Raw genomic sequence first — 25,022 nt, 5'->3', positions numbered from 1 at the left:
TACCAGCTATTATTCTGTGTCGCCTTGCTGGCCCTGGGGACCCTGCAGGTGAGACTTGAGGCTTCTAAATATAGCACATTTCCCATGGAAGGACGTCCGTGTTTCCTACGTCAGGGCGGGGGGGGGGGGGGGGGGTTGATTTATTCGCTGCACTTGTTATATAATTATAAATGCCTATAATATGTGGGATTTATTCTATGCACATTATAATCTATACAATGGGCTGCATAGGGAAGTGTCTGTAAATATTTCATAATTTCCACTGTACAGTCGATAGAGGGAGCGAGCGCTGTCGGAGTGTACAGGGTGAAGCATTGTCTGATTGAAGAAGTAGAATGTGTCCTACTGTACTGGAGCATCATTCATCAGCACTGGACAGCTCCTCCTCCAATGCAACAACCACTAAGCGCTGCCTCCTGCCTCTCCTCCCAGTCTTCCCCTTACATCCCAGCTTCTCCTGTGTCCAGTACACTGGCGTTCACACAAACACACAAATGGGTGCTGACTTTTCTGCTCTGTTTGCTGGCTGATCTGGAGCACACACACACACACACACACTCACACACACACACTCACACTCACGTATGACATCTCACTTTCCTGCTTGACTCTGCCATCATTGCATTGGGCTATTGTGGAGGTCAGACACCCTCAGCCTGTTGTGATTGAATCCCCGGATCACGAAAGATGTTGGGGAAGGATTACATGCTCGCGATCATTATTGTAAATTATGACGGTAAGTTCTCATCTGATTTTACAAGCTGGATTCCCCCGGAGGCTGTCCAGGCATGCTGGGAGTTGTAGTTTTGCAACAGCTGGAGGCACCCTGGTTGGGAAACACTGAGCCATACAAATGGGATCATTCTATACATGCGTATAAATACTGCTATTATGGTTCCAGTATTAAAAACCTGTTTGCACGTAATGCTCTTTAACCCTTCACACCAGTGCTTCCCAACCAGGGTGCCTCCAGCTGCTGCAAAACTACAACTCGCAGCTGTCCAGGCATGTTGGGAGTTGTAGTTTTGCAACAGCTGGAGGCACCCTGGTTGGGAAACACTGAGCCGTACAAAAGGGATCATTCTATACATGCGGATTGTTAAATACTAAATCAAGTATTAAAAACCTGTTTGCACGTAATGCTCTTTAACCCTTTACACCAGTGCTTCCCAACCAGGGTGCCTCCAGCTGTTGCAAAACTACAACTCACAACATGCCCGGACAGCCAACGGAGTTGTAGTTTTGCAACAGCTGGAGGCACCCTGGTTGGGAAACACTGAGCAATACAAAAGGGATCATTCTATACATGCGGATTGTTAAATATTAAATCAGGTATTAAAAACCTGTTTGCACGTAATGCTCTTTAACCCTTTACACCAGTGCTTCCCAACCAGGGTGCCTCCAGCTGTTGCAAAACTACAACTCCCAACATGCCCGGACAGCCAATGGAGTTGTAGTTTTGCAACAGCTGGAGGCACCCTGGTTGGGAAACACTGAGCCATACAAAAGGGATCATTCTATACATGCGGATTGTTAAATACTAAATCAAGTATTAAAAACCTGTTTGCACGTAATGCTCTTTAACCCTTTACACCAGTGCTTCCCAACCAGGGTGCCTCCAGCTGTTGCAAAACTACAACTCCCAACATGCCCGGACAGCCAATGGAGTTGTAGTTTTGCAACAGCTGGAGGCACCCTGGTTGGGAAACACTGAGCCATACAAAAGGGATCATTCTATACATGCGGATTGTTAAATACTAAATCAAGTATTAAAAACCTGTTTGCACGTAATGCTCTTTAACCCTTTACACCAGTGCTTCCCAACCAGGGTGCCTCCAGCTGTTGCAAAACTACAACTCCCAACATGCCCGGACAGCCGTTGGCTGTCCGGGCATGTTGGGAGTTGTAGTTTTGCAACAGCTGGAGGCACCTTGGTTGGGAAGCACTGCTTTACACAATATAGGTTATGCTGAACATCTACTGTTTGTTTTCCATGTCTTTGCTTTTTAAGTGTTTAAGCCTTTACCCAAAGTTATGATGAAGTTTACCTTTTTTATTTTTTTACACTGACTTGTGGAGGAATAAGAGAACAACCACTTATGTGAAGCTTGATGAAATTCTACTGTACGTAGCTCCTACTTACCGCATACAGTTGCCTTTGCCTTGTTGTTCTCATGACAAACGGCAGCATTTATTTTAAAGTTGTATTCTAGGAAATGAGCGATTGAAGTCAATGGGAAACAACTGCGGCAAAGACAAAACGGATAAAGCTTGCTGCAGTTTCAGCCATCCAAAATTTGTAACTGAGAGGAAGGAGTTAATATAATATGCATTATTATCATTTCTCTGATATACTTTAGTACAGGTTGCATGGAGAGGGGCTTTCAACATGGCTGTCTGAAAAATGTCACACCCCGAGTAGTTTCTCTGTTGACGGAATACAGGTGCTTATATTCTGGTGAAATGAGAGGGGCCAATGTCAAAACTAGATATATTATATAACAATTCATAAGTGGCAGTGCATCTATGGTCATTGATATGATACAGTGAGTATCTACAGTAGTTCTTACCCACTTTGTTTTCTGCTTCACTGCTTTTTAGCTCTGCTGGAGTAGGGAATAGCTCAGCAGAGTTTCTTATTGGAAGTCCTTGGTCTCTTCCCATACTTTATACTGTAGCTCTGTTTGTTCAGACTGGCTGCTGTCTATTGGCATAAACCCAGTGCAAGATCACCAGGAGACATGTATTGTCACGATACATGGCCCCATTCATTCTTTCCTGTACACGGATCAGTCGTCCTGGTCCCTTTGCAGAAAAACAGGCCCAAAGCATGGTGTTTCCACCCCCATGCTTCACAGTAGATATGGTGTTCTTTGGATGCAACTCAGCATTCTTTCTTCTCCAAGCATGACGAGTTGAGTTTTTACCAAAAAGTTCTACTTTGGTTCCATCTGACCATATGACATTCTCCCAGTCTTCTTCTGGACCATCCAACTGCTCTCTAGCAAACTTCAGACGGGCCCGGACATGTACTGGCTTAAGCAGGGGGACATGTCTGGCACTGCATGATTTGAGTCCCTGGCGGCGTAGTGTGTTACTGATGGTAGCCTTTGTTACTTTGGTCCCAGCTCTCTGCAGGTCATTCACTAGGTCCCCCGAGTGGTTCTGGGATTTGTGCTCACCGTTTTTGTGATCATTTTGACACCATGAGGTGAGATCTTGCGTGGAGCCACAGATCGAGGGAGATTATCAGTGGTCTTGTATGTCTTCCATTTTCTAATAATTGCTCCCACAGTTGATTTCTTCACACCAAGCTGCTTGCCTATTGCAGATTCAGTCTTCCCAGCCTGGTGCAGGTCTACAATTTTGTTTCTGGTGTCCTTCGACAGCTCTATGGTCTTGACCATAGTGGAGTTTGGAGTGTGACTGTTTGAGGTTGTGGACAGGTGTCTTTTATACCGATAACAAGTTCAAACAGGGGCCATTAATACAGGCAACGAGTGGAAGACAGAGTAGACTCTTAAAGAAGAAGTTACAGGTCTGTGAGAGCCAGAAATCCTGCTTGTGATCAAATACTTATTTTCCACCATAATTTGCTAATAAATTCTTCAAAAATCAGACAATGAAATTTTATGAATTCTTCTCATTATATCTCCCATAATTGAGGTATACCTATGATGAAAATTACAGGTCTCTCTTTTTAAGTGAGAGAACTTGCACAATTGGTGGCTGACTAAATACTTTTTTGCCCCACTGTATTTATCAAACAGCCTAATGCACTGTGATTAATCTGGCACAGTTGAAGACTATCTAGGTTGGCACTGTCTAAGGTTGGGCTCACACTGTGTAAACATTCCGCACCTATTGTATTTCATGCATTGATTTTCCTTAGGCTAAGTTTCCACTTGTTTTTTATTTCTGGCAGTTTTTGGATATCTGCCACTGCAGTTTTTGAGCCAAAGCCAGAAATGTATTCAAAAGGAATAGGACATATAAAGGAAGGACTTACACTTCTCCTACCTTATGGATCCACTTCTGACTTTGGCTCAAAAACTGCAGTGGCAGTATTCCAAAAACTGCCAGAAAAAAACCAAGTGGAAACTTAGCCTCTAATGGGGCCACATTTTCACATGAAATCTGCATGTAAAATATATAACCCAGCCTAGGAATTAGATACAACAGAGAAAAGTAGTCTGGCAACAGCTCACCATTCATTGATAGATGAATGAATACACCTTTATATCAAGGAGCACAGGAGGAGACGCCGAGCCATATCCTCAGTTAGAACATGCCCCTATTTACTGCAACTATATCAAATGTACAAACAACATGTTGTAAAAAGAAACAGGGAGCTTGATAAATACGGCATTCAGCATGAAGTCCAATTTGTTTTCAATGTAATAATTGCTCCATGAGGATAGATCTCAATGTTCAGTACTGCTTGTTCAGACATACACCAGATGTTTACATGCTTCTACCCTCATATAAGGCTAGTCATATCTATATGCTTGCATATCCCAAAAGACTTTCTGTGACATTTTTTTTTTTAGTAAGAATTTAGTAAGAAAACAACCTCCCTAGAAGACCAATTTTTAAGTGGTTTATTCAAGAGGTCTCGCTGCAGTTGTCAGTCGCAGTACCGTTGCTGTCTCCTGTTTTACAGTCTGCCTTTAGTTTTTTATCTTCTGTTAAGTTTATATATTTTTGCACAAATTATGCATCTATTGTAGTTGTCCTGCTGTTTTTTTTTTTGTTTTTTTTTGGGCTCCCTATGCATACAGTATAGCAATATTGATCTAGGAAAATATTTAAAGGGGTACTCCCGTGGAAAACATTTTTTTTAAATCAACTGGTGCCAGAAAGTTAAACAGATTTGTAAATCACTTCTATTAAAAAATCTTAATCCTTTCAGTACTTTTTAGGGGCTGTATACTAAAGAGAAATCCAAAAAAGAAATGCATTTCCTCTGATGTCATGACCACAGTGCTCTCTGCAGACCTCTGCTGTCCATTTAAGAACTGTCCAGAGCAGCATATGTTTTCTATGGGGATTTTCTCCTGCTCTGGACAGTTCCTAAAATGGACAGCAGAGGTCAGCAGAAAGTACTGTGGTCATGACATCAGAGGAAAGGCATTTCTTTTTTGGATTTCTCTTTAGTATACCGCCCCAAAAAAGTACTGGAAGGATTAAGATTTTTTAATAGAAGTGATTTACAAATCTGTTTAACTTTCTGGCACTAGTAGATTAAAAAAAATAATAATAAAAAAAAAGTTTTCCAAGGGAGTACTCCTTTAACTAGTTATTGAAGTGCAGTAGCCCAGAGGGAATGTAGACTGAAAGTGGGTAAACACCTGTGGTATGGCTGGGAGCAGTAGTGCCACAAACTATCACTGTTGCATGGCACAAGGGCTTTACAGGCTGCACAGTGGTAATAGGTGATAAAAATTCCCACAATGCTCACCTTATCAAGTGTCATGTTGGACAGAATGTGGGGGAGGTAGAGGAATGAGGTGGAGGTGCAGTCTCTTGTATTCAATAGTCCAATAGATACCTGGAAAAAGGATAATCTTTCAGGAAATTAGCTATTAACCCCTTAAGGACCGGAGGTTTTTCCGTTTTTGCATTTTCGTTTTTTGCTCCTTGCCTTTAAAAAATCATACCTCTTTCAAATTTACACCTAAAAATCCAGATGAGGGCTTATTTTTTGCGCCACCAATTCTACTTTGTAATGACGTCAGTCATTTTGCCCAAAAATCTATGGTGAAGCGGGAAAAAAAATCATTGTGCGACAAAATTGAAAAAAAAACGCTGTTTTGTAACTTTTGGGGGCTTCCGTTTCTACGTAGTACATTTTTCGGTAAAAATGACACCTCATATGTATTCTGTAGGTCCATACGATTAAAATGATACCCTACTTATATAGGTTTGATTTTGTCGGACTTCTGGAAAAAATCATAACTACATGCAGGAAAATTAATATGTTTAAAATTGTCATCTTCTGACCCCTATAACTTTTTTATTTTTCCGTGTATGGGGCGGTATGAGGGCTCATTTTTTGCGCCGTGATCTGAAGTTTTTAACGGTACCATTTTTGCATTGATAGGACTTATTGATCACTTTTTATTCATTTTTAAATGATATAAAAAGTGACCAAAAATGCACTATTTTGGACTTTGGAATTTTTTTGCGAGCACGCCATTGACCGAGCGGTTTAATTAATGATATATTTTTATAATTCGGACATTTCCGCACGCGGTGATACCACATATGTTTATTTTTATTTTTATTTACACTGTGTTTTTTTTTTATTGGAAAAGGGGGGTGATTCAAACTTTTAATAGGGGAGGAGTTAAATGATCTTTATTCACTTTTTTTTTCACTTTTTTTTTGCAGTGTTATAGGTCCCATAGGGACCTATAACACTGCACACACTGATCTTCTATGCTGATCACTGGTTTCTCATAAGAAACCAGTGATCAACGATTCTGCCGGATGACTGCTCATGCCTGGATCTCAGGCACTGAGCAGTCATTCGGCGATCGGACAGCGAGGAGGCAGGAAGGGGCCCTCCCGCTGTCCTGTCAGCTGTTCGGGATGCCGCGATTAGCCGCGGCTATCCCGAACAGCCCGACTGAGCTAGCCGGGAACTTTCACTTTCACTTTTAGCCGCGCGGCTCAGCTTTGAGCGCGCGGCTAAAGGGTTAATAGCGCGCGGCGCCGCGATCGGCGCTGCGCGCTATTAGAGGCGGGTCCCGGCTTCACTATGACGCCGGGCCCGCCATGATATGACGCGGGGTTACTGTGTAACCCCGCGTTATATCAGAAGAGCAGGACCAAGGACGTACCGGTACGTCCTTGGTCCTTAAGGGGTTAAAGGGGGTACTCCGGTGAAAACCTTTTTTCTTTTAAATCAACTGGTGCCAGAAAGTGAAACAGATTTGTAAATTACTTCTATTAAAAAATCTTAATCCTTCCAGTACTTATTAGCTGCTGAATGCTACAGAGGAAATTCCTTTCTTTTTGGAACACTGATGACATCACGAGCACAGTGCTCTCTGCTGACAGAGCTAACGGCAGCATGGTGGCTCAGTGGTTAGCACTGCTGCCTTGCAGTGCTGGGGCCTTCGGTTCAAATACCCCTAAGGACAACAATAAATAAAGAGTTATTATTATTATAATGATGTCAGCAAAGAGCACTGTGCTCTTGATGTCATCAGACAGAATTCCAAAAAGAAAATAATTTCCTCTGTAGTATTCAGCAGCTAATAAGTACTGGAAGGATTAAGATTTTTTAATAGAAGTAATTTACAAATCTGTTTAACTTTCTGCCACCAGTTGATTTAAAAGAAAAAAGGTTTTCACCGGAGTACCCCTTTAAATAGGTGTCCAAATAAATCAACACTTTGTTCTAGCACTCTGATGCTACTCTCTAGCCTCAGTGCTTTCTTCCTGAGTGGTATATGCTCAGTAATCACTAAGTTGAGTTTCAATGCCCACAGCGGGGTGCAGGTAATCTCAATCATTAGTATTTTTGTACATTTTTGTAAATATTATATCTTTTAATGTGACAACACTGAAGAAATTACACTATACTACAGTGTTTCCCAACCAGAGTGCTTCCGAAGGCTGTCCGGGCATGCTGGGAGTTGTAGTTTTGCAACAGCTGGATGCACCCTGGTTGGGAAACACTGATCTACTACAATGTAAAGTAGTGCACAGCCTGTATAACAGTGTTAAATGCTGCTATCCCTTTAAAATAACACAGCCATTAATATCTAAATCTTAAAACAAAAGTGAGTACGCCCCTAAGTGGAAATTTCCAAATGGGCCCAATAAATAATTTTCCATCCCCAGTGCCATGTAACTCGTTCATTTTACAAGGTCTCAGGTGTGAATGTGGAGCAGGTGTCCTTATTTTTGTGTTATCGCTCTCACACTCTCTAATACTGATTACTGGAAGTTGCTCTACATAAAGACGGCCTAGGATATGAGAAGATTACCAAGACCCTAAAAATAAGCAGCAACATTATGGGCATGACCATACAGCGTTTAACATAGGATGGATTCCACTCAGAACAGGCCTCACCATGGTCGACCAAAGAAGTTAGATAGTAGATCAATGCATGCACATGCATGCTACTGTGACAACCAGTTGGCTACTGGTGCCAATCGGTCCACTGTTTAGATGACATGATCCCTAATAAATGCAGCATCTTAACAGTTAAATGACTGGCATCAGAGTTATCTCTTATGTTGGTCATTACAGGTCATACTACCACACCTGACCCATGCCATAATGGTACTGGTACATTATGGGCCGGTTAGAGGTTAATATATTATTGTTTTTATTCTATAGTACAGATAGGAGTTATAGCATAAAGAACTATATAAATTGTAATACCGATACAGTAATGGGGAATTTAGCAGCCTGTACTAACTGTGAGTGCCAATATGTGGGCTGTATATAGAACTCACTGAAGTCTCACATTCAGAGACATATCTCCGAAGCGAGAAATTTCCAGTTTATCATATTAGCTTTATCAAAACATGATGATTCCAGAATGTTCATGTCGTCAGTCTGTGTATTAAAAAAGTGGGTAGACATAGGTGGTGGGGATCTCAGGCATAGGCTGTTAAACCTAAAAGTGTGTTTCTGGATGTTTATTTTTGAAACTAGACAGCCTATTAATCTTTTTGATTTTATCCTATTAAATGATTGCCTTAATTTAATTTTGCCCACTTTATATTGTATTCCACATTAGTATTGTCTGTATCTATCATTACTTGTATAGTGTGTCTAGTACATGTTTCTCATGCCCTACTCTGTTCCATGTTTTTCTTTCAAATTACTTACCAGGTTTTGTAAGTGTTTTTGGGAGTTTGCTCTCATGGCCTTTTAGATATATATATATATATATATATATATATATATATATATATATATATATACACATTGACTATGTATTGACTGAAACGCGTCAACATTACTTTTTCCAGTCACTATTTTACATAAGATGACCTAATAACGTATCCTGGTTTTATTGCTTATCCTGGGCTAGACATCTTCCTCTTGGACTTAATATATATTATAACCCATCTCTGCAATGGGTACCTATTCTAAAGTGGCCATTAAAAAGGTGGTTGCAGCAAACAAATCCAAGAACATTAATTAAATTTAATGGGGTACTCCGGTGGAAAACTTTTTTTAGGAACTGTCCAGAGCAGCATATGTTTGCTATGGGGATTTTCTCCTGCTTTGGACAGTTCCTGACATGGACAGATGTGTCAGCAGAGAGCACTGTGGTCATGACAGAAAAGAAATCCCAATAGAAAAGAATTTCCTCTGTAGTATACAGCTGCTAATAAGTACTGGAAGGATTAAGATTTTTTAATAGAAGTAATTTACAAATCTTTAAATCAGCTGAAAAAAAAGTTTTCCACTGGAGTACCTCTTTAAGATGCCCTGATTACACACCTTTTTACAGTTTCTTGATACTCCCTCCCATTACTGAGATATGAGGGTTTATACTTTTTCTAGGGATGAGCGAATCGAATCTGACGAATCTGAATTCGTAACGAATTTCAGGAAAAATTGGCTTTTCAATTAATCCGAATATCGCCGCGGTTCGATTGCACGAATCGCTTCATTAAACTCCATTTTGTGTGGTCCAGGCTCCAGGGCATCTAAAATGGTGGATCCACATGTGAGGACATGGGGCAAGGAACTCAAGGAAGGTAGCAAGGCGCGTAGGAGGGATGATCCTGAATTGCATGCAGCATGCAGCCTATCAGAAGCCAGCTGCCCCTGTGATGTCACAGCCCTATATAATTGGCAGCCATCTTGCGGCCAGGCATTGCAGCGTTTTATTTCAGAGAGCGTTTCATTGCAGGGAGAGATAGAGCAGATTGTGCGTTGCACAGAAAAACAGCTTCATAGCAGCGATTCAGCACAGGCCAAAATCACTGCAGAAAAGCACTGACAGTAAAGGGAGAGAGAAAGTACACTTTGGGTGTAATACACGGCGACTCTACTGCTGCAGTGGTGTACAGCAACTCTAAAGCTTATAGGGGAAAGTTAGACTGAGCAGTAAAAGCCATTGTCACCTGCTAGTAGTGCCTAATAATACTGTACTGGGCTGTACTACACAGCGATTCTGTACTGCTGCAGTTGGTTGTACAACAACTGCAAAGCTAACAGGGGCCAGTAAGGCTGAGCACGAAAAGCCATAGTCACCTGATTACAATGCCTAATACAGGTTGCATAAGTGTAACCTGTGCGTACATAGGTGGTGTACGTTTTTTCCCCTGTAAAACTAATTTGGGCCTAGTTACTGTGAAAGGCCAGCCAAAGCTACACCCTTGTTTTTGTAGCCTAATACAGTTTTAAGCTGAGCGTATTGTCCACCTCTCATAACTGTAACCTGTGCGTACATAGGTGGTGTATGTTATTCTTTTCCTGTAAAACTAATTTGGGCCTAGTTACTGTGAAAGGCCAGTCAAAGCTACACCCTTGTTTTTGTAGCCTAATACAGTTTAAAGTGGAGCATATTGTCCACCTGTGCGTACATAGGTGGTGTATGTTTTTTTCTTCTGTAAAACTAATTTGGGCCTAGTTACTGTGAAAGGCCAACCAAAGCTACACACTTGTTTCTGTAGCCTTATACAGTTTGTAGTGGAGCGCATAGTCCACCTCTCATAAGCTTAAACTGTATGTACACCTACGTGGTGTCCTTTATATATTTTCCTGTTAAACAAAATGTGGACCTAGTTACTGTGAAAGGCCAGACAAAGCTACACACTTGTTTCTGTAATCTAATACAATTGTACGCATAGTGGAGCACATTGTCCTCCTCTCATAAGTGTAACATACACGCACTTAGCTGGTGTATAAGTATGTCAGGCAGAGAAGTGCCAGGATTTGCACAGAGGAGTGGCAGAGGCCTAAATTCATCAGGCACAGGCAGAGGTCGCAGAAGAGTAGGGGTGTGTGGCAACAGGAGTCGCAGCGAGAGGTCTGAGCTCCCGGTGTCAGCTAGCAGTTGTCTCATGACCAGCAACCCAGCAGCCGTAATTGATTGGTTCACTCGGTCATCCACTTCATCCCAAGTGACGTCTGACACCCCCAGTCAACAGTCGGTGGGTTCCTCAGACTCAACCCTCAGTTGGCATGGCCCTCATGCTGCTGCTGCCACCTCCAGGCTCTGTCATTGTGCCACCATATGGTCTCCTCATGCTGATGCTGCCACCTCCAGGCTCTCTCATTGTGCTGCTATATGGTCTCCTCATGCTGATGCTGCCACCTCCAGGCTCTGCCTTTGTGCCACCATATGGTCTCCTCATGCTGTTGGCACATTAAATGAAACTTTAAAAATGTTAAATCTATATAAAATCTTCAATAAAAATTTTACAAAATATCTTTAATCTTTTCAATTGTGAGGCCCTATGGTCTCGTCAGGCTGTTGCCACCTCCAGGCTGGGTCATTCGGCCACATTATGGTCTCCTTATGCTGCTGCCACCTCCAGGCTGTGTCATTGTGCCACCATATGGTCTCCTCCTGCTGTTGGCACATTAAATGTAACTTAAAAAAAATGTAATCTATATAAAATCTTCAATTTAAATTTTACTAAATATCTTTAATCTTTTCAATTGTGGGGCCCTATGGTCTCTTCAGGCTGTTGCCACCTCTTGGCTGGGTCATTCTGCCACATTATGGTCTCCTCATGCTGCTGACACCTTTAGGCTGTGTCATTTTGCCACCATATGGTCTCCTCATGCTGTTGGCACATTAAATAAAACTTTAAAATTTTTTATCTATATAAAATCTTCAATCAAAATGTTACTATCTTTAATCTTTTCAATTGTGAGACCCTATAGTCTCATCGGGCTGCTGAAACCTCTAGGCTCTGTCATTGTGCCACCATGTGAATCCTTGTTATATTGGGTTTTGTGGTCATACAGTATTAGTTCAAAGTAATTGCTTCAGGCACCAGGACATTAAACTTGTGAATCTAATCAAAATCTTCAATATAAATTTAAAAATATCTCTTCAATCTTTTCAATTGTGAAGCCCTATGGTCGTCGTCATATATTACCTGTGGAATTACCACAAGATTCCAATGAAACAGGTTGGAGTGATAACAATGAACCATAACTTATTAAATGAAGCATTCACACTTTCACAGTCAGGGGGGGTTTGCTAAGATGCAGGGGGTGGAACAGGTGGTAGCTCGCCTCGCGGCCGACCTCCAGCTCGATGCTCACCAGAATGGGTCCTCAAAAAAGGATTTTGAAAAATTTAAATAAATACAAATTAAATAAAATAAAAATTACTTATATTAAAATTATGGTCTCCCGGCCTTGCTGCCACATCCAGATGCTCTGCGGCAGTGATTCTAATAGTGATTCCTGTAATCTGCATGTCATACTGAATAACAGTAGTATTTAACTAACACAGCACACTTCCTATGCGTGTTACGACAAGGCAAATTGTTCTACACCCCTATTGAAACTCACTGTAGCCCAGAAATAGCCGTTTTTAATAGCAATTCGCCGCAAATAAATTCGGACTGAACTATTTAAATTGTTTTTGTTCAATATATATAGTATATATAGTATAGTCAGTGTGGTTATCTTCTTGCTGAAAACATAGTATAGTCAGTGTGGTTATCTTCTTGCTGGAAACATAATATAGTCAGTGTGGTTATCCTATTTCTGGAGACATAGTATAGTCAGTGTGGTTATCTTCTTGATGGAGACATAGTATAGTCAGTGTGGTTATCTTCTTGCTGGAGACATAGTATAGTCAGTGTGGTTATCTTCTTGCTTGAGACATAGTATAGTCAGTGTGGTTATCTTCTTGCTTGAGACATAGTATAGTCAGTGTGGTTATCTTCTTGCTTGAGACATAGTATAGTCAGTGTGGTTATCTTCTTGCTGGAGGCATAGTATAGTCAGATTGGTTATCTTCTTGCTGGAGGCCAATTGCGTAGCTATAGAAGTAGCAAAGATAGCAGTCGCATTGGGGCCCTGGTGCCTAAGGGGGCCCCAGAGCACATCTTCCCTTATATAAACCAGTATTATAATTGGCATATGGGGCCCTGCTGTAGATTTTGAATCAGGGCTCAGATGCAACAAGCTACACCTCTGCTGGAGGCATAGTATAGTCAGCGTGCACAACAACGAAAAAGTAGTAGTCCAGCGCTTGCATCGAGCCTGCGCTGGACTACTACTTTTTCATTTTTGTGGATTCAAGGTGGGACTGGAGTGTCCCAGTCCGAGACGCAGAGGAGGCAAGGGGGTGAGCTAAACATTCTAGTATTTAAGACTATAGTCAGTGTGGTTACCTTCTACTGGAGGCATTGTATAGTAATTGTGGTTATCTTCTTGCTGGAGACATAGTATAGCTTTTTTCCTTAGGCACTTATTGCACAGGGCGATTATGAGCTGAAAAACTAATACAACCCTTTGTAATAGGGTCAACGATCAATCATCAGCTGATGGCCACATATAATTGTTATTTTTTTCATTCTTTTTTTTGTTGAATTTTAATAGAAAATGTATAGAAAAAGGAAGTCCCCTCGCAGTGGTGAATAACCAACTGGGTCTGCCAATGGGCTTAGAACAATATAAGACAGAACAATACAGCATTATGACAATAAAATAGGCATTAATGTGGGAATCAAGCATGGAAGATTTTGTAACCAAACAGGGACAGTGAATATAATTAGGAAAAGTAGAAAAGGAAGAGAGAAAAAAAAAATATTATAGTAACAATATTTATAATCATAGGAGAGGAGACTCCCACAACAGAGATAACAGGTTATGCACAATAGCTTTTAAAGTCATCTGATTCCTGAAAGAGTGTTCAGTAAAATCAACATAGCAACATGTTAACCTGTCATAAAATTGTTGGCCAACAGATGCACATCTTGTTGTGTAGGGGATGTGCGGCCAGCAAGTGATGGTAGCAAAGGTCCAAACTAATTATACAGCAATTGTTCATGTGGCCCTCCACGCATGGTGCCCAAGCTGTGTAATAGGTTCTGTAAACACGTGACCACCTATGAGATCAGAGCTCGTCTACAGCTTGAGTCAGGCTGTGTAATAGGGCAAGTAACTGCTGTGCTCTCTCTCTCTCTGTCTTTCAACATGGTAAATAGACTTGAAAACTGTTCAATTATTGTGATTTACTGATCTCCAACAAGCAGGCAATAGATCACAGATGAGTATGTGACCAGTCATGCCATACGTTAATATATTAATATGATGTCAGGACTGACTAGCTGACATTATTCCAGAGTAGCTGACCTTCATTTCACCAATAGGATCATGGTAGCAGCTTGTAGCTGATGTCACCATGACTTTAGGCTTTTGCTTTGACCCATTGGTAATAGGTGGAAACAGTCATCTGAGATGTTTGCTATACTGTGCTGATGCCTGTAATTAGATGTCAACACCGTGTTAGTGAGTGGAGCAAGCAGGTCCAGATGGTAACGTCACTAACCAGCATCTGCCTGCTCTCTTCTGAAAAGGAACAATGTAATGCAGAAAAAGATAGAGCAGAGCTTCCTCTAAGCTGTGAAATAAAGTTAGTGCATGAAAGAGTGTGAGAAACGGCATTAAACATGTTATCAATGGGGCATATGTGTGGTCCTGAGTATGGAATGATTCCACGGAAAGAGATATCATCTGGTAGTCTGGATAGTGCAGAGAGAAGAACATGCATCAAGAATGATACTAGATGAAAGGAGGATACTAACAGCATGAAGACGGCATCTGCGCTTAGGTTATGCGCTGCAGGGGCTATGACAACTCCTATGGGCTGTGCGCTGACACGCAACTGCTAGAAGTAGAAACACAAGAATGTGGAGGTCCGTGTATAGGGACTAGGGAACCTGGTTGTGCTATGTAATCACTGGGAAGGAGGGGTAAATGTAAATGAGGCAAGATGAACGCACATCCAAGGACATCAGGGACGGCATTTCCATGATTGTCGGGGGCGGCAAATGTTCCTTTTGTAAATCTGATGGTCTTTTCATAGTTGTAAAATCTGAATTTTGTCCAGTGTCAAAGAAGTGGAGTCAAGGTGTTGAAGTGGCTCAGCATTGCCCACCTCCCGACTCTCCCTGGCCTACATGATTGATAGAAATAGCTCAGTTTACAGGAATTCTACTTTTCTGGGTTGTCAGCCACAAGAAGAGTGTACTTACTGGCATAGGTCCTGGAAATGCTTCTCGGCCTTTTGGCTAAGATCAAGTGTAGTACTTTTCCTGTTAGTTGGCGGTGTGGAAGACCACCAAGGCAGGATGGGGAACCACACAGTAGGACGGGTGTACCAGGGATGGCTGTGTAGCACAGCAGTCATCCCCGATGAGACCTGTTCCCTTCTGGATCTAGCCTTAAGGTCCGGGTAGAGTGAAGGCTGAGGTGCACAAGTGCCCTGGGAGTGGTGACCCCAGGGTGCCGGAATTCACTTGGGATTGGCAACCCCACTTGAATGAAAGCACGTAGCACGCACTTTTTCTCACTCTTCTGGGCACTCACCTTTAGTATCCCGGCCTTCTGGCTAGGATCGGGGAAATTTTTATAGATCCGGTCGGATGTCTGGCCAGTATTACATACTGCACACATCCACTTATTTATTTATAGATTTTTTGTCTCTGTGTCCACTTTTTGTGTTCGTTTTGTCCACTAGGATTTGGTAGGGTGCGGTAGCCCTTCTGGGTGTCCCTCCTGCCGGTCTAGGGGAGGTGTGTGTGGCCATCAGGTTCCTCACCTCCCTGCTATACCCCGTGGCATCCTTGCTTTGGCAGGATGCCAAACCGGTTTTACTGGTTCCTTGGGGACAACCTGGTTAACGACTAGTTGTTCGCCAGGAACACTTTTGGTCCCTGAGTAGCTTTGGTGAAAGGGGACATTGTACCTGGAACTTTGCATGTGCCTTTTGGCCCAGAGGCGAAGGGTTTGGTTTGTTGGGGGGCCTCTCTCCTTTCGGAGAAGGGCTTGCGAAAGACCGCATCCTCGTGCACGTTTTTTTGTGTGAACACTTGCACTTTTTACTTGCACTCGGGTGATTTGAGAGCACGTATCTTGGCTTTCAAGAAAAAAAGGTCCTGGAAAAGCCTAATACTGGAAGGAGGGCGCACAATGGGTGCAGGAGGATCCCTGGGAGTTAATTAGGAGGAATGTGGTGTCCCAAGCGGACACAGTAGTAGTCCTATCCTCTCCGCAGGTGAGATGACACAGTGGCTGGATTGCGTGGTTGGATTCCAGTGTTCTCTAAGAGTCACAGCAAAAACTGTAAAGTAGAATAGCTGCACAGTATATGGTTAGTCTCTGTCCCCTGGGGCACTTCCCATTAACAATGTCCTGGCCTGTGGATACCAGAACACTCTTGGTGGCAGTAGTTCAGTTGAAAACAATGACCTTGAGGATGTTGTAGCAAAACAGGCAACATTACTGAACTTAAAGGGGTGATCCGGTAGAAACGTTTTTTTTAGCCCCTTGGGGACGGAGCCCATTTTAACCCCAAGGACGAGAGTATTTTTTGCAAATCTGACCACTGTCACTTTATGCATTAATAACTCTGGGATGCTTTTACTTTGATTCTGAGATTGTTTTTTTGTGGCATATTCTACTTTATGTTAGTGTTAAATTTTCGTCGATACTTGCATTACTTCTTGGTGAAAAATGGCAAAATTTCAGGAAAAATTTGAAAATGTAGCATTTTTATAACTTTGAAACTCTCTGCTTGTAAGGAAAATGGACATGTCAAATAAATTATATATTGATTTACATGTTTTAAGCCCGCAGGGATGTATTTGTGTGAGGGGCGGAAGTAATTATCGCCTCCTGCATTTCCAGGTGGGGCTTATTGGGAACCGGTGGGGGATGTGTGCATATAACTCTCCCCTTTCCTACAGGGGCAGAGCTCGTGACATTTTGTGGAAACCTCCCAACCCTCCCTTATTTTATTCCTTCACTATAGGGCATGCCCTCTATAGGTGTGCCCTCATTACACGGTTATGGCACAACTTAGACCACTATACAAGGGTTAGATGTTTGTATAGGTATGAATGATACATTTCCTGTCACTAGTACATGGATGGAGTCTGAACACGAATACAATATGTCTACTTCATGTTGGCATTATAAAGTTGACATGTTTTAACTTTTTGAAGACATTAGAGGGCTTCAAAGTATAGTAGCAATTTTTCACAAAAATTTCTAAATCAGAATTTTTCAGGGACCAGTTCAGTTTTGAAGTGAATTTAAGGTTCTTTATGTTAGAAATCCCCTACAATGGACTCCATTATGAAAACTGCACCCCTCAAAGTATTCAAAATGACATTCAGAAAGTTTGTTAACCCTTTAGGTGTTTCACAGGAACACATGGCACACTATTTTGGAAACTAAACCCCTCAAGGAACGTAACAAGGGGTAAAGTGAGCCTTAATGCCCCACAGGTGATTTACGCACTTTCGTTAAAGTGGGACGTGAAAATTAACGATTAGATTTTTAACACTAAAATGCTGGTGTTACCCCAAACTTTTCATTTTCGCAAGGTGTAATAGGAGAAAATGCCCTCTTAAATGTGTAACCCCATTTCTCTCGAGTAAGGAAATACCTCATATGTGTATGTAAAGTGTTCTGTGGGCGCACTAGAGGGCCCAGAAGAGAAGGAGTCACATTTAGCTTTTGGAGAGTGAATATTGCTGAAATGGTTTTTGGGGGGCATGTCACATTTAGGAAGCCCCAAATTTTTCATTTTCACTAGGGGTAATAGGAGAAAATATGTAACACCATATGTGGATGTAAAGAACTCTGCGGGCACAATACAATGCTCAGAAGAGAAGGAGCGCCATTGAGCTTTTGGAGAGAGAATTTGGTTGGAATGGAAGTTGGGAGCCATGTGCGTTCACAAAGCCCCCATGGTGCCAGAACATTGGACCCCCCACACATGTGACCCCATTTTGGAAACTGCACCCCTCATGGAATGTAATAAGGGGTGTAGTAAGCAATTACCCCCCACCGGCGTTTGACAGACCTTTGGAACAGTGGACTGTGCAAATGAAAAATAAAATTTTCAAATGTTCAAAAAAAGTCCACTGTTCTGGCAGCATGGGGGCTTTGTAAATGCACATGGCCTTCAATTTCAGCAAACTTCTCTCTACAAAAAACTAATTTAGCTCCTTCTCATCTGAGCATTGTAGTACACCCGCAGAGCACTTAACATCCACATATGAGGTATTTCCTTACTCAGAAGAAATGGGGTTACTAATTTGAGGGTCTTTTTCATCTATTACCCTTTGTAAAAATGAAAAATTTGGGGTAACACCAGCATTTCAGTGAAAAAAATCAAATTTTTCATTTTCACGTCCAACTTTAACGAAAATTCGTCAAAGACCTGTGGGGTGTTAAGGATCACTGTACCCATTGTTACATTCCTTGAGGGGTGTGGTTTCCAGTTTTTTCAAAATGGGGTCACATGTGGGTGTTTTTGTTTTTGCGTTCATGTCAGAACCGCAGTAACTATCAGCCACCCCTGTGCAAATCACCAATTAAGGCCTCAAATGTACATGGTGCGCTCTCACTCCTGAGCCATGTTGTGCGCCCGCAGAGCACTTTACATCCACATATGGGGTATTTCAGTATTCAGGAGAAATTGCGTTACAAATTTTGGGGGTCTTTTTCTCCTTTACCTCTTGTGAAAATGAAAGGTATGGGTCAAGACCAGCATGTTCATGTAAAATTTTTTATTTTTTACACTAACATGTTGGTGTAGCCCCTAACTTTTCATCGGTTGACCAATGGCAGGGGATATGAAGATCACGCTTATTTTCTGGACGATTGGGTCACCAGAGACCCGATCAGCCCAGAAAAACTGTGATTCGCCGGTCAGAATTCTGACCGGACAATCACGGTGATCACCGACAAGGACCCCCCTGGGAATGTTACGGGATGCCTGTAGCCGGCGAGCATCAGTGATTGGAAATGCGGAGGGAGTACAGGTACACCCTCCGTCCTTACGTACCGGGACCCAAGGGCTTACCTCCATCCCCAACAGGCTAAATGAACTGGTGCCAGAAAGTTAAACAGATTTGTAAATTACTTCTATTTAAAAATCGTAATCCTTCCAGTACTTGTTAGCAGCTGTATGCTACAGAGTATCTTTTTTGTCTTGTCCACAGTGCTCTCTGCTGACACCTCTGTCCATGTCAGGAACTGTCCAGAGCAGCATAGGTTTGCTATGGAGATTTTCTCCTACTCCGGACAGTTCCTGACACGGGCATCAGGTGTCAGCAGAGAGCACTGTGGACAAGACAAAAAAAATAATAATTTCATCTGTAGCATACAGCTGCTTATAAGTACTGAAGGACAAATATTTTTTAATAGAAGTAATTTACAAATCTGTTTAACTTTCTGATACCAGTTGATTTAAAAAAAATGTTTTCCCCCGGACTACCTCTTTAACATAGTGGAGGCACATCTCTTAAACAGTTTCAACACAAGTACTTGCAATGGTAGATTGCACCCCTGTACCATTGCTGCCCTGTCAGGCAGACTCCATTCAGAGACCCCTGGGCCGCCCCTTAAAGGAGAACTACAGGATTGAAAATTTTATCCCCTACGAGGCGGCAGCTGACACATGCCCTCCATTTACTGCTATGGGAGAGCCGAAGCGCTGCCTTCGGCAATTTTCGGCTCTCCCATCGCAGTGTATGGAGGGGGCGTGTCGGCCGCTGCTTCGTGCGGTGGTCAACACGCCCTCTCTAACCAGAGAGCCGGGGCCCCGTACGGGAGGTCGCAGGGGGCCCCAGCGGTCGGACCCCCCGCGATCTGAAACACATTCCTATCCTTAGGATAGGGGATACATTTTTCAATCCCGTAGTTCTCCTTTAATCTACAGTATGTGCCCTAACTAGTAGTGTTGCTCACAAATATTCGCAATTCGAATATTATTCGCGAATATCGCATATTCGCGAATTCGCGAATTTCGAGAATATAGCGCTATATATTCGTAATTACGAATATTCGTATTTTTTTTTTTTTTTTTTTTCACAGTACACATCACAGTGATCACCCCTCTCTGCTTCCAGCTTGTGTGGTGTAAAGAAGGCTGTAATACTACTGTGTGAGACTGGCGTGCGAAAATTCGCATATGCTAATTTTCGCATATGCGCATTTTCGCGTATACTAATTTTGTATATGCTAATATTCACATATGTTAATTTTCGCATACGTGAATGTTTCGCATACGTGAATGTTCGGCTAGATCCTACGGAAGCCGGTGAGTTGCCTAGCAACATCTGGAGGGCTACAGTTGGAGACCACTATACAGTGGTCTCTAAACTGTAGCCCTCCAGATGTTGCAAAATTACAACTCCCAGCATGCCCACACAGCTGTTTGCTGTGTGTGCATGCTGGGATTTGTAGTTTTGCAACAGCTGGAGAGCTACAATTTGGAGATCACTGTGCAGTGGTCTCTAAACAACTCCCAGCATTTCCGGACAGCCACTGACTGTCCAGACATGCTGGGAGTTTAGCAACAGCTGGAGGCACCCTGTTTGGGAATCACTGGCATAGAATACCCCTATGTCCACCCCTATGCAATCCCTAATTTAGTCCTCAAATGCACATGGCGCTCTCTCACGCTCTCTCTTGTTGTATTTCAAGAAAATAGTTTAGGGCCACATATGGGGCATTTACGCAAATTTTGGGGGGCTTTTTCTCCTTTTACCCCTTATGAAAAGGAAAAGTTGGGGGCTACACCAGCCTGTTAGTTTTTTACACTAACATTCTGGTGTTACATACACGAATGTCCAGCACTAGGTATGCGGATAAAATCTATTCGTTTATTGAAATTGCACAGGACAAACAGGTACAAGTAGTCTTTCTGACGCGTTTCGCGCTTAGATGCGCTTAGTCATAGAAGCGCGAAACGCGAAAGCGCGAAACGTATCTAAGCGCAAAACGCGTCAGAAAGACTACTTGTACCTGTTTGTCCTGTGCAATTTCAATAAACAAATAGATTTTATCCGCATACCTAGTGCTGGACATTCGTTTGTGTTGGATCTATTGTGGAAGCCGGGGCGGTGCCGGCGGGTCCGAGACACAGGTGTGGGCACAGCAGGAGTGAGCTGTATCTTGCTTGGATACTTAACATTCTGGTGTTGCCCCATACTTTTTATTTTTACCAGCGGTAAAAGGAAAAAAAGACCCCCAAAATTTGTAACACAATTTCTCCTGAATACGGAAATACCCCATATATGGGCGTAAAATGCTCTGTGGGCGCACAACAAGGCTCAGGAGTGAGAGCGCACTATGTACATTTGAGGCCTAAATTGGTGATTTGCACAGGGGTGGCTGATTTTACAACGGTTCTGACATAAACGCAAAAAAAAAAATACCCATATGTGACCCCATTTTGGAAACTATGCCCCTCACGGAACGTAACAAGGGGTATAGTGAGCCTTAACATCCCACAGGGGTTTGACGAATTTTCATTAAAGTTGGATGGGAAAATGAAAACCAAAATTTTTTTTCACTAAAATGCTGGTGTTACCCTAAATTTTCATTTTCAAAAGGGAAAATAGGAAAAAAGACCCCCAAAATTTGTAACCCCATTTCTTCTGAGTAAGAACATACCCCATTGTCGCTCCTTCCCTTCTGAGCCCTCCATTGCGCCCGCCAAACACTTTACATACACATATGAGATATTTCCTTACTCGAGAGAAATTAGGTTACAAATTTTGAGAGGATTTTTCTCCTTTTACCCCTTGTAAAAATTCTAAAACTGGGTCTACTAGAACATGCGAGTGTAAAAAATGAAGATTTTTAATTTTTTCCTTCACATTGCTGCTATTCCTGTGGAACACCTAAAGGGTTAACACACTTACTGAATGTCATTTTGAATACATTGAGAGATGCAGTTTTTATAATGGGGTAATTTATGGGGTATTTCTAATATGAAGGCCCTTCAAATCCACTTCAAAACTGAATTGGTCCCTGAAAAATTCTGATTTTGAAAATTTTGTGAAAAATTGGAAAATTGATGCTGAACTTTGAAGACCTCTGGTGTCTTCCAAAAGTAAAAACCTGTCAACTTTATGATGCAAATATAAAGTAGACATATTGTATTTGTGAATCAAAATATAATTTATTTGGAATGTCTGTTTCCCTTACAACCAGAGAGCTTCAAAGTTAGAAAAATGACCATGTTTTTGCTTGCGGTCGGGAAACCGCATACGGCCGAAAACGCAGCCGACCGGAGGCTGCGGTTCACTCCGGTCGGCTTATAGTCATACATTAACTACTGTTCCCGAATACGGCTGAGTGCGGGCTCCGCGATTAAGCCCCGCCAACCCCTCCTCCCAGCCGTATACGGGAACCGTAGTTACAAACCGTAGTGTGAACCCTGCCTAAGGCTGGTTTTTCCGGCTGAAACGCGTTACATTGTGTCCTGCTGTCCTATGGCTTGAATCTACAATAAATATTGGCTTTTATTGCACGTTATCCTGCGCTAGACCCTCAATTTCTTCATTGCTATTTCGGTGTTGGTTCACACAGTGCCGTGCTACAGGCATCTGGCTAAGAAGGTGAGCTGGGTAACCATATATCTCTGTATAGAAAACTGTATGCATTGACTTAACATTGTAAACTGTATGTCAAATGCATCATCCGGTTTAGTCCGTTTTGCATCTCATACGGTTTTGTCCAGTTTTTTTACCCGTACCCAAAACTGTAGTCTACCACGTTTCTTGGTCCGGGTAAAAAACTGAATTAAACCGTATACGTTTTTTTTTTAAACATGGGAGTCAATGGGAACCGTACAGAACTGTATGTGCGTACGGGTTCCATCAGGTTTTCACCGTACGGTTTTTGACTTTGCACAGTTTTTTTCTTGGAATTTCAATTAAACAAGTGAGACTTTATTCCAAATGGAGTGAAAAGTTAAAAACATATCCGTTTTTTTCTTAAAAAACGGATGCAACCGGACATCATTTTTCAACCATATATGGGTTAAAATTTGTACACACTTTTTGATACAGTTTAGTCAGGTTTTGAGGAATCCGTTTTTCAACAAAAACCTGATACAAGAACTGTATTGCAAAAACGTGGTGTGCATGCACCCTTATAGTAATGAAACACAGGGATGCAGCTGTGCTGGGATAAAATAGATGGTGCTGTAGGACAAGTGATTATGAGTATGCAAAAAATGTTAAATGGGGGTAAAAACTGGAGTGCTTCTTTAACTACAATCCCACTGGCACCGTTATAAGTCAGTTATAAGTCAGTAATGAGATTTTTAGTATCATCCAAGGACTTAATTACCAATGTGTCATTTCATGTGGGTGCACTCTAGAATAGCTGTCATAATTTCAGTAGTTAAGGACAGGGTTTACCTTTATTATATCGCAGCAAGCCATCATCTTGCAGTGGGCTATCAGTGTAGTCCTAGCACCCTTTAGAAATTTAACACTTCTCTGACGCATTTTAAATGAGTCACATTATAACTTACTTGACTGAGACACAGAGAAATCTAAAAGTAGGATAAATTCAGATGCTTGATTTTTCTTTGTTTTTGTAAAGCCTAAAGGTTTTTTCCAGGATTTTCTGAAATTTAACAAGAGGATGGAACCTGTCTAATAAAAATCCTTTACTTACCTGTAATCTCGCTGCTGTCCCGCCAGGCTTGCTATCATAATATCCCATACATTGCTCAAGTAACACTGCAGAACTTCATTGGCTAAAGAAAAAGACGTTTAGTGCCAAGGGTTGGAGACATACCACATTTTATGTTCTTGCTGTTAAGATCTTGTGTATCCCTCCTACTGATGAGACAAGCCTAAGCACTAAGACACTAAAGCTAAACTTTCTCTCATTAGTATTTGGGACACATGGGGGGGGAGATTTATCAAAACCTGTCCAGAGGAAAAGTTCTCCAGTTGCCCATAGCAACCAATCAGATCGCTTCTTTCATTTTTAACAAGGCCTCTGCAAAATGAAAGAAGCGATCTGATTGGTTGCTATGGGCAACTGGGCAACTTTTCCTTTGCACAGGTTTTGATAAATCTCCCGCCATGATGTCTTTACAGCAAACACATAAGTAAACAAGTGGAAGGTCTCCAACTTTTGGCACTGGATGACTTCTTCTTTAGGGCAGTGTCACAAAGGACACATGCACAGCGTATTTCACGCTGTGGAAGCACCCGCTGCTGGTATTCGCCGAGGAACTGCAGAGCTAGCTCCCACCTGTGGCCAGGTAGCTCTGTGTGCCCGCTCGTAGTTGCAGATTCTACACCGGGAAATCCGCCACTACGAGTGGACACACACAGCTGCAGACGGGAGCTCTGCAGTTCCTCTGTGAATGGTGCACTGCCGTAGATTGTGATTTGCCATAGATTGTGATGGAGTGACTCAGCAGTTTTCCTTGCTCGAACGCTCCGCTTCCATTACAATCTATAGACTGACACTCGCACACCACCCCCCCAACCATTGGTTACTGCGGGGGCTGGGGGTGCGAGTGTCATGTGACATATTTAATCATCAGGCATCGCAGCTCACGGCAGTCTCACTTGGGCTATCGAAGGGAGAGGATCTCTCCCTGTGATAGCCCGAAGCTGCACAGAGCTCTCATGGCCTTTGTGGCCCGATTCTGAGAGCGGTATCGGGCCACAGAAGCTAATACTTTTACAGTTTTTTTGTCACCTGCCAGCGAGCTCGTTCGCCACCGCTATCGGGATCCCTATGCCCGATAGCGGCGTTATCAGCTGCGCGCTCGTTCGCCACCGCTATCAGGATCCTATGCCCGATAGAGGCGTTATCAGCTTGTCACCCGCCAGCGCGCTCATTCGCCACCGCTATCGGGATCCCTATGCCCGATAGTGCTGACAACCGCTTGCCTCCCCGCCCGCTGCTCTGCTCCCCGTCCCCTGTTAACTCTCAGGGAACAGGGAACAGAAAGTAGAGCAGTGGGCGCAGCTAAAGTAGTACTGCGCATGCGCAGCACTACGCAAAT

At 42.5% G+C, this 25,022-nt stretch overlaps 1 protein-coding gene across 1 annotated transcript in view; it reads left to right on the top strand.

The window, feature by feature from the left end:
• The first annotated feature begins 391 nt into the window (after positions 1–391).
• The window catches only part of APBB3 (amyloid beta precursor protein binding family B member 3), a 129,621-nt gene continuing 104,990 nt past the window's right edge, over positions 392–25,022 (top strand). Inside the window, exon 1 of the mRNA XM_056516707.1 lies at positions 392–736. Within this exon, the coding sequence (XP_056372682.1) occupies positions 688–736 (49 nt within the window). The 5' untranslated portion in view covers positions 392–687. The remainder of the gene's footprint in view (positions 737–25,022) is intronic.

Source organism: Hyla sarda, chromosome 4 (assembly GCF_029499605.1).
Source record: "Hyla sarda isolate aHylSar1 chromosome 4, aHylSar1.hap1, whole genome shotgun sequence".
NCBI lineage: Eukaryota > Metazoa > Chordata > Amphibia > Anura > Hylidae > Hyla > Hyla sarda.
The sequence above is the reverse complement of the archived record's forward strand: the minus strand, read 5'-3'. Positions and strand labels throughout refer to the sequence as shown.